This window comes from Anolis sagrei, chromosome 4 (assembly GCF_037176765.1).
Source record: "Anolis sagrei isolate rAnoSag1 chromosome 4, rAnoSag1.mat, whole genome shotgun sequence".
In the NCBI taxonomy this organism is placed as follows: Eukaryota; Metazoa; Chordata; class Lepidosauria; order Squamata; family Dactyloidae; genus Anolis; species Anolis sagrei.
This window is the reverse complement of record NC_090024.1, coordinates 224,901,769-224,914,568: the sequence shown is the minus strand read 5'-3', so window position 1 is coordinate 224,914,568 and position 12,800 is coordinate 224,901,769. Positions and strand designations below refer to the sequence as shown.

Here is a 12,800-nt window from a genome sequence, read left to right as displayed (position 1 = left end):
AGCTTTGGCTCTCTGCAACTGTCTTCCAGCATTCATTCCACCAAGTAGAAACATGTCGAGAGGAGGGCAATTAAATTGATCAAAGGGCTTGAAACCATGCCCTATGAAAAATAGCTTAAAGACTGGGTAGGTTTAGTCTGCAGAAGTTGAGAGGAGATATGATCGCCATGTTTAAATATTTGAAAGGCTATCATAAGGAAGAGGGAACAGGTTTGTCTTCTGCGGCCTTGGAGACTAGGACTCGGAGCGATGGAGTCAAATTACAGGAAAGAAAATTCCACCTGAACATTAGGAAGAACTTCCTGACTATAAGAGCTGTTCAGCAGTGGAACTTTCTGCCTCGGAGTGTGGTAGACGCTCCTTCTTGAGGGGCTTTTAGAGGCTGGATGGCCATCTGTCAGGGGTGCTTTAATTGTGCTTTTCTTGCATGGCAGGGGGTTAGACTAGATGGCCCATTTGGTCTTTTCCAACTTTGTAATTCTGACTGTAGAAAAAGAAAGAATGGAGGGATACCTCTGAAGAAGCCAGGTCTGCTGGGCTTTCCCCTTCCCCAGCTCATGTACATGTCAAAGCTGGAAAATGTTACGTCAAGAAACTCTCACAGCCTTGGAATTTAGTTTCATCAATTGTTGCTATTGATGAAGCTCTACCATTTTCACTGTTCCCTAATGCAACTATTGTGTATATTTTGATCATTGTGTGTTTGATCAAATTTCCCTTGAAGAGAGTTTGGTTGCACATTTTAGATTAGCCCAGTTTGCCTTATGCAGTTTTGCTAAAGTTATACAATTCCTGATAGACAATTATATACTCAGAATGTGTATGGATTCATTCATATGTTCCGATTGCATACTTGGTAATAAAGGTCTATACTAATAAATGGATATGGGTCATTAAACATTACAAAACCAACAAGAAAACCAACAAACAAGCATCCTTTGCAAAACCACTGACATTAGTTTTCATGATAGAGTTGGAAGAGACCACAAGGGCCATTCAGTCTAACCCCTTGCCCCGGTGGTAGGACTAAAGAGTAATGCAATTTGTTATCTGAACCTTGATAGTCACCCAGTCTATAATCCAGTTCAAAACAGAACACATCTCACCATGCTAAAACAGTGGATGTGGCTCTTAATGAGATATATTGCACTATCACAGGATGTCTACACCCTACACCACTGGAGAAAATATACTATTTAACTGATATTGCACCACCTGACATCTGCCAGGAAGTTTGTTGTTGTTGTTCATTCGTTCAGTCGTCTCCGACTCTTCGTGACCTCATGGACCAGCCTACGCCAGAGCTCCCTGTCGGCCGTTACCACCCCCAGCTCCCTCAAGGTCAGTCCTGTCGCTTCAAGGATGCCATCCATCCATCTTGCCCTTGGTCGGCCCCTCTTCCTTTTGCCTTCCACTTTCCCCAGCATAATTGTCTTCTCTAGGCTTTCCTGTCTCCTCATGATGTGGCCAAAGTACTTCAACTTTGTCTCTAGTATCTTTCCCTCCAGTGAGCAGTCGGGCTTTATTTCCTGGAGGATGGAGTGGTTGGATCTTCTCGCAGTCCAAGGCACTCTCAGCACTTTCCTCCAACACCACAGCTCAAAAGCATCGATCTTCCTTCGCTCAGCCTTCCCTAAGGTCCAGCTCTCACATCCGTAGGTGACTACAGGGAATACCATGGCTTTGACTAGGCGGATCTTTGTTGCCAGTCTGATGTCTCTACTCTTCACTATTTTATCGAGACTGGACATTGCTCTCCTCCCAAGAAGTAAGCGTCTTCTGATTTCCTGGCTACAGTCTGCATCTGCAGTAATCTTTGCACCTAGAAATACAAAGTCTGTCACGGCCTCCACGGTTTCTCCCTCTATTTTCCAGTTGTCAGTCATTCTTGTTGCCATAATCTTGGTTTTTTTGACGTTTAGCTGCAACCCGGCTTTTGCGCTTTCTTCTTTCACCTTGATTAGAAGGCTCCTCAGCTCCTCCTCGCTTTCGGCCATCAGAGTGGTGTCATCTGCATATCTGAGGTTGTTAATGTTTCTTCCAGCAATTTTCACCCCAGCTTTGCATTCATCCAGCCCCGCACATCGCATGATGTGTTCTGCATACAAGTTAAAAAGGTTGGGTGAGAGGATGCAGCCTTGCCGTACGCCTTTCCCAATCTTGAACCAGTCTGTTGTTCCGTGGTCAGTTCTGACTGTTGCTACTTGGTCCTTGTACAGATTCCTCAGGAGAGAGACAAGGTGGCTTGGGATGCCCATCCCACCAAGAACTTGCCACAATTTATTATGATCCACACAGTCAAAGGCTTTAGAATAGTCAATGAAGCAGAAGTAGATGTTTTTCTGAAACTCCCTGCCTTTCTCCATTATCCAGCTGATATTGGCAATCTGGTCTCTCGTTCCTCTGCCTTTTCTAAACCCAGCTTGAACATCTGGCAACTCTCTCTCCATGTATTGCTGGAGTCTTCCTTGCAGGATCTTGAGCATTACCTTACTGGCATGAGAAATAAGGGCCACTGTACGGAAGTGTGAGCAGTCTTTCTCATTTCCCTTTTTTGGTATGGGGATATAAGTTGATTTTTTCCAGTCTGATGGCCATTCTTGTGTTTTCCATATTTGCTGGCAAATGGCATGCATCACCTTGACAGCATCATCTTTTAAGATTTTAAACAGTTCAGCTGGGATCCCATCATCTCCTGCTGCCTTGTTGTTAGCAATGCTTCTTAAGGCCCATTCAACCTCACTCCTCAGGATGTCTGGTTCTAATTCATTCACCACACCGTCAAAGCTATCCTCGATATTGTTATCCTTCCTATACAGATCTTCTGTATAGTCTCGCCACCTTTTCTTGATCTCTTCAGCTTCTGTTAGGTCCCTGCCATCTTTGTTTCTTATCATACCAATTTTTGCCTGAAATTTACCTCCAATGTTTCTAATTTTCTGGAAGAGGTCTCTTGTCCTTCCTATTCTGTTGTCTTCTTCCACTTCCATGCATTGCTTATTTAAAAATAGTTCCTTATCTCTTCTGGCTAACCTCTGGAATTGCGCATTTAACTGGGCATATCTCCCCTTTTCACTGTTTCCTTTTGCTTTCCTCCTTTCTTGGGCTACTTCCAGTGTCTCAGCAGACAACCATTTTGCCTTCTTCGTTTTCTTTTTCTTTGGAACGTACTTTGTTGCCGCCTCCTGAACTATGTCGCGGACTTCTGTCCATAGTTCTTCTGGGACTCTGTTTACTAAATCTAGTCCTTCAAATCTGTTCTTCACTTCCACTGTATATTCGCTAGGAATGTTAGTGAGATCATATCTAACTGGTCTGTGTATTTTCCCTGATCTCTTTAGTTTTATTCTAAATTGGGCAATAAGAAGTTCGTGATCTGAGCTACAGTCAGCCCCAGGTCTTGTTTTCACCGACTGGATGGATGTCCGCCACCTTTGGCTGCAAAGGATGTAGTCAATCTGATTTCGGTGTTGACCATCTGGTGAGGTCCATGTGTAAAGCCGTAGCAACCAATAATCAAAGGACCAAGACAGTTCCATCTCCGGTCCATCCCCTGTTTGGTTATCAGCCAGCACACCAATGCCTTAAATCAAGAAATAGTTTTCTAAAATATACAGATATTTGCAGGAACACCTCAGCAAGCGAGAGTCCAAAAGTGGCAGGCTAAAACCTCAAGCCATAGCTGATACTAAATGAGAGACGCCCTCCTGGGCACACAAAAGACTGAGTAACTTGGAAGGTGCTGAACAGACTTTGCTCTGGCATGAGATGCAGAGCCAACATTAAGAAATGGGGCCACAAAATGGAGTCCACAACGTGCAAGTGTGGAGAAGAGTAAACCACAGATCACCTATTACAATGCAGTCTGATTCCTGCCACATGCACAATGGAGGAACTTCTTACAACCACACCAGAGGCACTCCAAGTGGCCAGCTACTGGTCAAAGGGCATTTAATAAAATGCCAAGTATTTAAACTCTGAGGTTGTTGTTTTTTTTTTAAAAAAAATTACAACTGTACATTCACTTTGGATATGATAAATAAATAAATTGCTAAATTGATTCACTGTGACATTAAAAATGTTTCTTTCAGCTAATGTAAAATTACTCTTATTTTTATTTTTTTCCATACCTGAAAAGCACTTTTGAGTGACATTTTTACTGTGTAAAATGATGTCTAGCTTGTGTTCTTTCATTTTTTATTTTACAGAACTGTCTTGGTACTCATATCAGAACAATACTAGAAAAAACACAGTATGTTTGTTTGATTTTTACTATTATTTCTGCAAACCTTTATACACTCCCCATTTGATTATGCACCAGATGAATGTGAATCTTCTTACTTAAAACATATAAATAATCACAGGTGTGCAAAATAATTATTTTGTTAAATACATGAAGCAGAGAAATGAATGTATAAAAAATACATCAGGGTTAAGAAGAGAGAAAACCAAAATGCTATTTCTATGGAATTTAATTGTCATCTGCCTCGAGATTTATATTGTTGCCAAACTTTGCATAAAGCTGGACTTTAAGGTCTGATAATACTCTCTGGATCGATTCTACTCGAGACTCCAAAGCTCCAATTTCTTCCTGCAAATTTTGCTGCAAAAGAAAAAGAAAGTTTATGACCAGAAGAAAAGGCATTGTTCTAAAACTTTCAAATAGTGTTATCAGAAGAATCAATGGGTTTAATAGATTCAAGGATAGTAAATGAACTCAATTAGAGTTTCATTTATTGACTGGTCCCCAACCCCACTGCCATTGTGTTGTTTTTTTTAAAAAAGCCGGGGAGGGGAAAAAGAGACATAATTCCTCACTTTTGCTTCCTCCAACATCTCTTGCGTCTCATCTTGGGAGTGGCTAATGAAGACGTCTCCAATTTGATAAGGTATGAATAGCGAGTCGTCATCAAGCATCATGATGTCATCACATGCATCTTGCAAGTTCTGAAGCTGTTTCTGTGATCAAGAAATCAATCAGTCCCCATGCAACATGATACAAACCGGCAGATAACACTGTAGCTTCTGACATATTCTTCTGACCTATAGAATGTTTATGGCCATATAGGAAAGACAATTTGAGGTCACAGTTCAATGTTCTATGGAAGCATTAAATCTCAAGAGTTGCAGTACTAAAAAGGGAGAAAATGCAAATTGTCTGCAAGGAGCTTTTTGGAAAGGCACTGAAAATGTTCTTACAATTTTCTCATCATTGTGTATAACTGAATATTAGGATTCCACAGATTTAAAAGACAGCAGCTAAGAAGTAAATGAGCAACGATGGTGAACCATCTCAGGATAAGGCGGTCACACTGGAGCTCTATCCAACTCACAAGGGGATTTTTTAAAAAATGTTATGCCCCCAAATCATAGTAGCAAAAAAGCTTCAATCTTCTTTAAACAACAAAAAGCTTACTGCCTCCTGTTTTTTAAATTTTTAAAAACCAAAAGGGGTGTTGTTGTTGTGTTTGTTGCTATATTTGCTACCACAATTTTGATAGAATTCATAAAAAGATATGGGTAATTATTTAGCGCATTGATACATACAATGTTCTGACTAATTAAATTTCAGTTTTCCTTTTAGATTATGGCTATTAGATTATGGATACTACTATGCATTAGTATCTATTAAATTTATACTTGTGCTGTATCTACTTATTGCTGACATTGACTATTATTGCATTCATTTTCTGTGCCAATAAAATTTATTTCTTTATTTAATGCATTTATATACCGCTTTCTTCACCCCTGGGGGGACTCAAATCAATTCACATCAAATAAATGGCAAAAATTCAATGCCTCACATAAAATAAAAAACAGTGTATCACACATCTAAAACAGTAACATATAACCATAAATTAAACCATTAAAAACTATAAACCATCAAACATAAACATGAAACATTTTGATATTGAACTGATACCAACGTTATCATCTATATGCTACATTATTGTTGTCACTCACCGAACGCTTGTTTACATAACCAAGTTTTTAGTTGTTTTCTAAACACCAGGAAGAAGGGGACCAATCTAATCTCGCTAGGGAGGGAGTTCCACAGCTGAGGAGCCACCACTGAGAATGCCCTGTCTCTCGTCCCCACCAATCGCACCTGCGATGGCGGCAAGACCTCCCCAGCTGCTCTTAATGTTCTAACTGGATCATAAATGGAAATTTATGGAACAATGCTTTTTTAAAACATTGCAGAAAAATACAGTACTGATAAATTTTACCATGACTCTGGTCCCTCCTTGATATGCAACTGCAAAAGGTGATGTGTAGAGATGTATGTACTACACTGTGGCTATAAGCCGCAGTGTTTCTTGGGGTGGTGTTTTGTCCTCTATGCTATGTAACATACGTGCATAACTCACTTATCAAAGTTTCCAACAAAGTTCTTTTTTATAAAATATTTTGATGCTCATCCAGTTTATTCTGTCTAGCTGAAAATTACCTAATAATATTGTTATAGGAAAGATAGTGAAGAGGGAATGGAGAAACAGACTTTCAGTGATATGTGGCAATAGTATGTCATCAATACAGCTGAAAAAGAATGGTATACTACTCTAACTTATCCTACAGCAGTCATGTGTGCCTACCTACAAAGAGGAAAGCAGATAAACCTGATTCACCAGTTATCCCTAGAACTTTAAAAACAGATTTATAAATTTAGTCGCCAAGTTATAGTTATTATGGACATTGTTAGAAAGGTGGTAGCTGGTGAAATAAAAGTTTAACCTTAGATGCACTGCAGAACAAGTCATCAAGTGGTCGCTATTAGGTTTTAAATGCTTTTGTTTAATTATGTAAGGCTTACCTTGTTGTCTCACTTCACATGCACATACTTGTTAGTTTTTAATAAAAAGTCAGCTGAAACATGCTGAACAACCTCTGTTCTATTACGGAAACAATCCCCTGGTAAACACCTTTTTCATTAACCGGGGCATACAATTTGAGGTTCTGATGCTACCAGTAAGCTGTGTACACAACACTTTCTTTTCCTTCAAACTGAATCAAAGAAGGCTGTTCTAGTCCTAAATCAGCATCCTATATTGGTAGTGGGATGGACAGAGGCAAACAAGAATTATTTCTGACAACACAGGTCCTCTGGATTCATTTAAAGGCAAATTAAATAAGAGGCATTCAACTTATGTTGGCTAAAATGGCCCAAGTGGGCTAAGGGAAGTTTCACAATTTGAAAATGTACTTGAATTCTCCCAAAATGTAAACACCAAGTTTCCAGCATTATCTACCAGTGTTTCCAAAAACAATTTTATTCAGTAGTGTGACATTCAAAAGTATTTTTGATGTTTTAAATTTTGTTTTCAACTGACAAATATGTATGTTTTAACTATTCTGTTTTATCTGTACTTAATAATAATAAAAGTACCAGATTCCATCTGATCTTGGAAGCTAAGCGGGTCAATTCTGGTTAGTATTTGGATGGCATGCTGTCAACTAAGAACAATTCAAGGTGCAGGTGATTACCTACAAAGCCCTAAACGGTTCAGGACCTGCCTATCTTCGCGACTGTATCTTCCCCTATAAACCAACATGAGCCCTAAGATCATCCGGGGAGGCCCTCCTCTCGCTTCCGCCTCCATCTCGGTGCGGTTGGTGGAGGCGAGGGTGAGGGCCTTCTCGGTGGTCCCACGGCTCTGGAACTCTTTTCCTAGGAAGATCAGACTGTCACCTATCCTGTCCTCCTTCTGCAAGAACCTAAAAATATGGATGCTCAGCTGTGTCTTTGATTGGGCGGTTCCAAAGAATTGGCCTTTTAATACCTAAGTTCCAGAACTTTAGCATGGCCCTCCAATCTACAATCCTGACATTATAAAACCCAAGGACATCTCCCATCCCTGCCACTGAATTTTGAACTTTTCCTTAGCTCTATATAGGAATTTTGCACAAACTTGGAGCCCTCTGAACTCAGTATTTTTATTGCTCCCATGGCATTGTTTTCATGATGTTATGTTTTATTGTGATATGTTTCTATTTGGTTTTGTTTTGTTTAAATTTTATTGCATTACGTTTTAACTCTGTGCTCTCTGGGCTTGTCCCTTTGTAAGCTGCCCTAAGTCCCTTCGGGGAGTTGGAGGCAGGATATAAAAATAAAATAATAATTATTATTATAAGCGCCATAAACTATATTTCAAGAGGAAGGCAATGGCAAAACCATTTGAGTATCCTTTGTGTAAGAAAGCCCTGTGAAATTCATGGAGTTGCCATAAGCTATCAAGCAATTTGAAAGTACATAAAAACACTATTACTGTTTTGTATTATTGCTATTTTAGATAGAAAGAAGGGATGGAAATACTAAATAAATAAATGGGAGCATAATTTCCACACAAGTGAATAGAACAATTATGAACAAGTTAGACACATTATGTTGGGGATACCTTTTTATCCTCTATTTCTTCTTTCAATTCTGTTATTCTACTGGTGTTTCTTGCAAACTTGTTGATTTTCTGTTGATCTTCAAAGGTAACATTGACATCTTCAGCTGCCTACACAAAACCAACACAAAAAGAGAAAGCTCATACATGTACTTCAAGAAACAATAATCTGCTCTTTCAATGAACCTAGGATATACTATCTCACCATTCAGTTCAAGCTGAAATCAATTTATCAACATTTCATCAGTGTGGTTTCTCAAAAGATTCCAAAGCAGAGAGTTGTCATAAACTCCGTAAAGACAAGGGAACAAAGTGAAGATCAAGATAACCAAGTCGCATGAGGATAGATCCAGGAAAAAAATCCATAAAGTATCTGCATACCCAAGATACCCAAGAGTTACCATAGAGAATTCTGAGATCACAAAGGACTCAATGTTTATTTTTTAAAAGGTGAGGTGGGGCTTTTTTTTTCTCCTTCAGGACCCTCAGAATAAGCATTAATACAGTGTGTCCTGTAAAACAAGAAGTGGTGCAGTTGCCTATCACAATGGAGTGAAAACAATGAGCAGTGTTTTCCAAACTTAAATGTGAGAGCAAGTCATTAGCAATTATGTTACTGCCTTAGCAAGATATTATTCAATGTTATAGTTCAACATATTTTCTGTTCTACTGTTTGACAGCTTCAGAAACTCTTAAACTTTCAAAGTGCCTAGGATACCCTAGCTTGGACATGAATTATAAAGAAACATATTTTAAAGTTACCTTTTACATGTCTCCAAATGGAACATATTATTGATAGAATAAATGTTATTGACAGATTTAAAAAAACCTTGTGATCTTAACACAGTCAAAGATATCAGCATGTAAGTTTCATACCACCTGATTCCAGAAGGTAAGTAGACCTGATTATTACCTGAATGGAAGTCCATGAAAAAAAAATCCTCAAAGATCTCCATAAAGAATAAGAAAATAATCATGCCATACCATTGCTGCCATTCAAGAGTTGATTATGTTGGCCTACATGGATCAAAACAGTTTCTTGTGTTTTCACATAAATTATATACCTTAGTACATTTTTCATCGACTTTAATAGGAGCCGTGGTGACGCAATAGGTTAAACCAGGGGTCCTCAAACTTTTTAAACAGAGGGCCACGTCACAGTCCCTCAAACTGTTGGAGGGCCGGATTATGATTTGGAAAAAAACATGAATGAATTCCTATGCTCACTGCACATATCTTATTTGTAGTGCAAAAAACTACTTAAAAACAATACAATAATTAAAATGAAGAACAATTTTAACAAATATAAATGTTGTTAATAAACTTTAGTATTTCAATGGGAAGTGTGGGCCTGCTTTTGGCTGATGAGATAGGATTGTTGTTGTTGTTGTATGCTTTCAAGACTTAGGTTGACCTGAAGCAAGGGCCGGGTAAAAGACCTTGGAGGACTGTATCTGGCCCTCGGGCCTTAGTTTGAGGACCCCTGGGTTAAACCCTTGTGCCGGCTGAAGTGCTGACCTGAAGTTTGGCAGCTCGAATTTGCAAGACGGGGTGAGCTACCGTCTGTCAGATTTCCTTGCGGGGACATGAGAGAAGCCTTCCACAGGATGGTAAAACATCCAGGCGTCCCTGCAGATGGCCAATTCTCTTACACCAAAAGCGATTTGAAGTTCTCAAATCGCTTCTGACACTTGAGATTTCTTTGAATGAGTTTTTTTCTGCTTTTTTGACAGGGGGTTGGACTGGATAACCCATGAGGTCTCTACAAACTCACTGATTCTATGACACAATACAGAAAACCCTACTTTAATCCAGAATTACAACTTGAGCAAAAGAGAGCATAAACAGAGCTTCCCACTTATCCCCCAACAGTCTATATGACAGTAGACTTTTAAAAAAATCAAGAAGACACCTGCTGAATCAAAGAACTGATCCTGCTATGCTAACTGCAGATAGATAAAATACTTCTTTTGCTCCTTTGGCCACACTAAAATACAGCATTAAAGTTTCTTGGTAATAAATTAGACTGAGAAGGAGGCCATGGTCCTGAGTTTGCAAGACATGAGCAGAGCCTCTTGATGTCTCTCATCCATAGATGTGCCATAAATTGAAGGCAACTTAATAGCAAACATTCAATGCCGTGAGACAAACAAAAAAAATCATATAAAGCACAATAACATCCAGAAATATGATATAAATAAAAATAAGCATTAAAAACATTTAAAATTAATTACAATTATTGTGGGGACTCATCAATTAAATATTGTATTTTGCTAAGCTCAGGGCAAATCAACCTTGTTGTCATTAGCAATTGAATTCAATCATCAAAAGCGGGCTTGAACAGGTAGGTCTTCAGCTGATTTTTGAAAGATAACAGGGAAGGGCCAGTTTTAATCTCAATGGGGAGGGAGTTCCAATATCATATATTATATTAGTATCATATATTGTACTATATTATATATTGATATATATCAGTGGTTCTCAACCTGTGGGTCCCCAGGTGTTTTGGCCTTCAACTCCCAGAAATCCTAACAGTTGGTAAACTGGATGGGGTTTCTGGGAGTTGAAGGCCAAAACATCTGGGGACCCACAGGTTGAGAAACACTGATATATATAGTATAAAAGGATGAACATTAAGCACAGGCATGTCCAACTCTGGGGGTTGGTGCTCATCTCCATTTCTAAGCCAAAGAGCTGGCGTTGTCTGTAGACACCTCCAAGGTCATGTGGCCAGCATGGCTGCATGGAGTGTCATTACCTTCCCGCAGAAGCGGTACCTATTGATCTACTTACATTTGCATGTTTTCAAACTGCTAGGTTGGCAGAAGCTGGGCCTAACAGCAGGTGCTCACCCCACTCCTGGGATTTGAACTGCCAACCTTTCAGTCAGAAAGTTCAGCAGCTCAGCGGTTTAACCCACTGCCCATATAATACCCTACCAGTATATTAGTAAAAATAATTATTATTATTTATATTCTGCTTTTCTCCCAGTTTAATCCGCTGTGCCGCCTGAGGGCCCATATATATAGTGTGTGTGTGTGTATATATATAGGTATAGGTTGTCCCCTGACATTAAGTCCAGTCATGTCTGATTCTGGGGTGTGGTGCTCATCTCCATTTCTAAGCCGAAGAGCCAGCGTTGTACATAGACACCTCCAAGGTCATGTGGCCAGCGTGACCGCATGGAGCGCCATTACCTTCCCGCCGGAGCGGTACCTATTGATCTACTCACATTTGCATGTTTTCGAACTGCTAGGTTGGTAGAAGCTAGGGCTGACAGCGGAAGCTCAGGCCACTCCCTGGAATCAAACCTGCGACCTTTTGGTCAACAAGCTCAGCAGCTCAGTGCTTTAACCTACTGCGCCACCGGGGGGCCCGTGTGTGTATATTATATATTGTATAGACTACAACTTTTATATATATGGTGTATATGTATGTGTGTGTATATATACCCTATATATACCATATATATATATATATAATATATATATATATATACCATATATACCATATATACCATATATACCATATATATATATATATATATATATATATATATATCAGTTGTAGTCTATACAATATATAATATATTATATTACAACATTATTAATATTGCTTATTTTATTTACTTATTTATGCGGAGCACAACATATAGACGGCACTGCTGGGACATAAATAGACTACACACATACATAAACATTAAAATCTTTTACCTCGACATTAAAAACCACTGTAAAAAAATTACATAAAATACAGTAGCACTAATACATTGCAATGCTATTATTCCTATATATTATTATACATAAATATTAGGGGAAGGCATCCCTCGCCACCCCCACTTCCTCCCCGTCCTCTCAAATACAAGAAGATCCACCAAGCCGAGAGAGAGAAGCCTGGGCCCTGGGCAAGCCACTCTCCCGCCTTTGCTGAGACCACTCACCGCTTTCTTCATGGTGGCCGCCATCTTGGGGACTGAACTATTTCCCCTCCTCGGCGGGGAGGTTTCTTCCCCACCTTCTTGTCTTTCCCACCGACTTCGCCTTTTCTTTGTGTCTTTCTTAGAGGCATTTTAAAAACACACTGCAATTTAATTATTTTAAATTTATTTTTGGCGGAACTATCACTCTGCCGTCTACTCTGGTAATTTTAGCCTCCCCACAGCGGGAGTTGGTACGGTCCTCAGTCTAGCATTGAAAGGGACAAGGAAGGCTCATCGCCAGCCTGAAAGAACGAGGCGGGGAGGCAGAGCTGCAATACGAGCTGATCAACACAAGGTGGCGCAGTGGGCCTTCTGATGCAGCGGAAGCAAAGAATGAATGAGAGGCAAGTTTAGGGTTTTATTTCTTTATTTATGTTTATATCCCACTTTATGTCTCCATACGGAGACTCAAAGCAGCTCACCATTAC

At 39.5% G+C, this 12,800-nt stretch overlaps 1 protein-coding gene across 1 annotated transcript; it reads right to left on the bottom strand.

Annotated features, from left to right (window-relative positions):
* Positions 1-4,454: 4,454 nt before the first annotated feature.
* On the bottom strand, positions 4,455-12,433 carry PFDN4 (prefoldin subunit 4). The gene is made up of 4 exons (XM_060772083.2): positions 12,334-12,433; positions 8,397-8,504; positions 4,819-4,959; positions 4,455-4,603 (listed from the first exon to the last, which is right to left on the bottom strand). The coding sequence occupies exons 1-4, from the start codon at positions 12,355-12,357 to the stop codon at positions 4,472-4,474; spliced, it is 405 nt and encodes a 134-aa protein (XP_060628066.1). The 5' UTR covers positions 12,358-12,433; the 3' UTR covers positions 4,455-4,471.
* Positions 12,434-12,800: the final 367 nt, after the last annotated feature.

Excerpts from the sequence above, each read along its gene's own strand:
- PFDN4 (XM_060772083.2), bottom strand. The coding sequence starts at position 12,357 with ATGGCGGCCACCATGAAGAAAGCG. Across the intron at positions 8,505-12,333 it reads CGGCCACCATGAAGAAAGCG|GCAGCTGAAGATGTCAATGT; the intron begins GTGAGTGGTCTC and ends GGTTTTGTGTAG. Across the intron at positions 4,604-4,818 it reads AGATGTTGGAGGAAGCAAAA|CAAAATTTGCAGGAAGAAAT; the intron begins GTGAGGAATTAT and ends TTTCTTTTGCAG.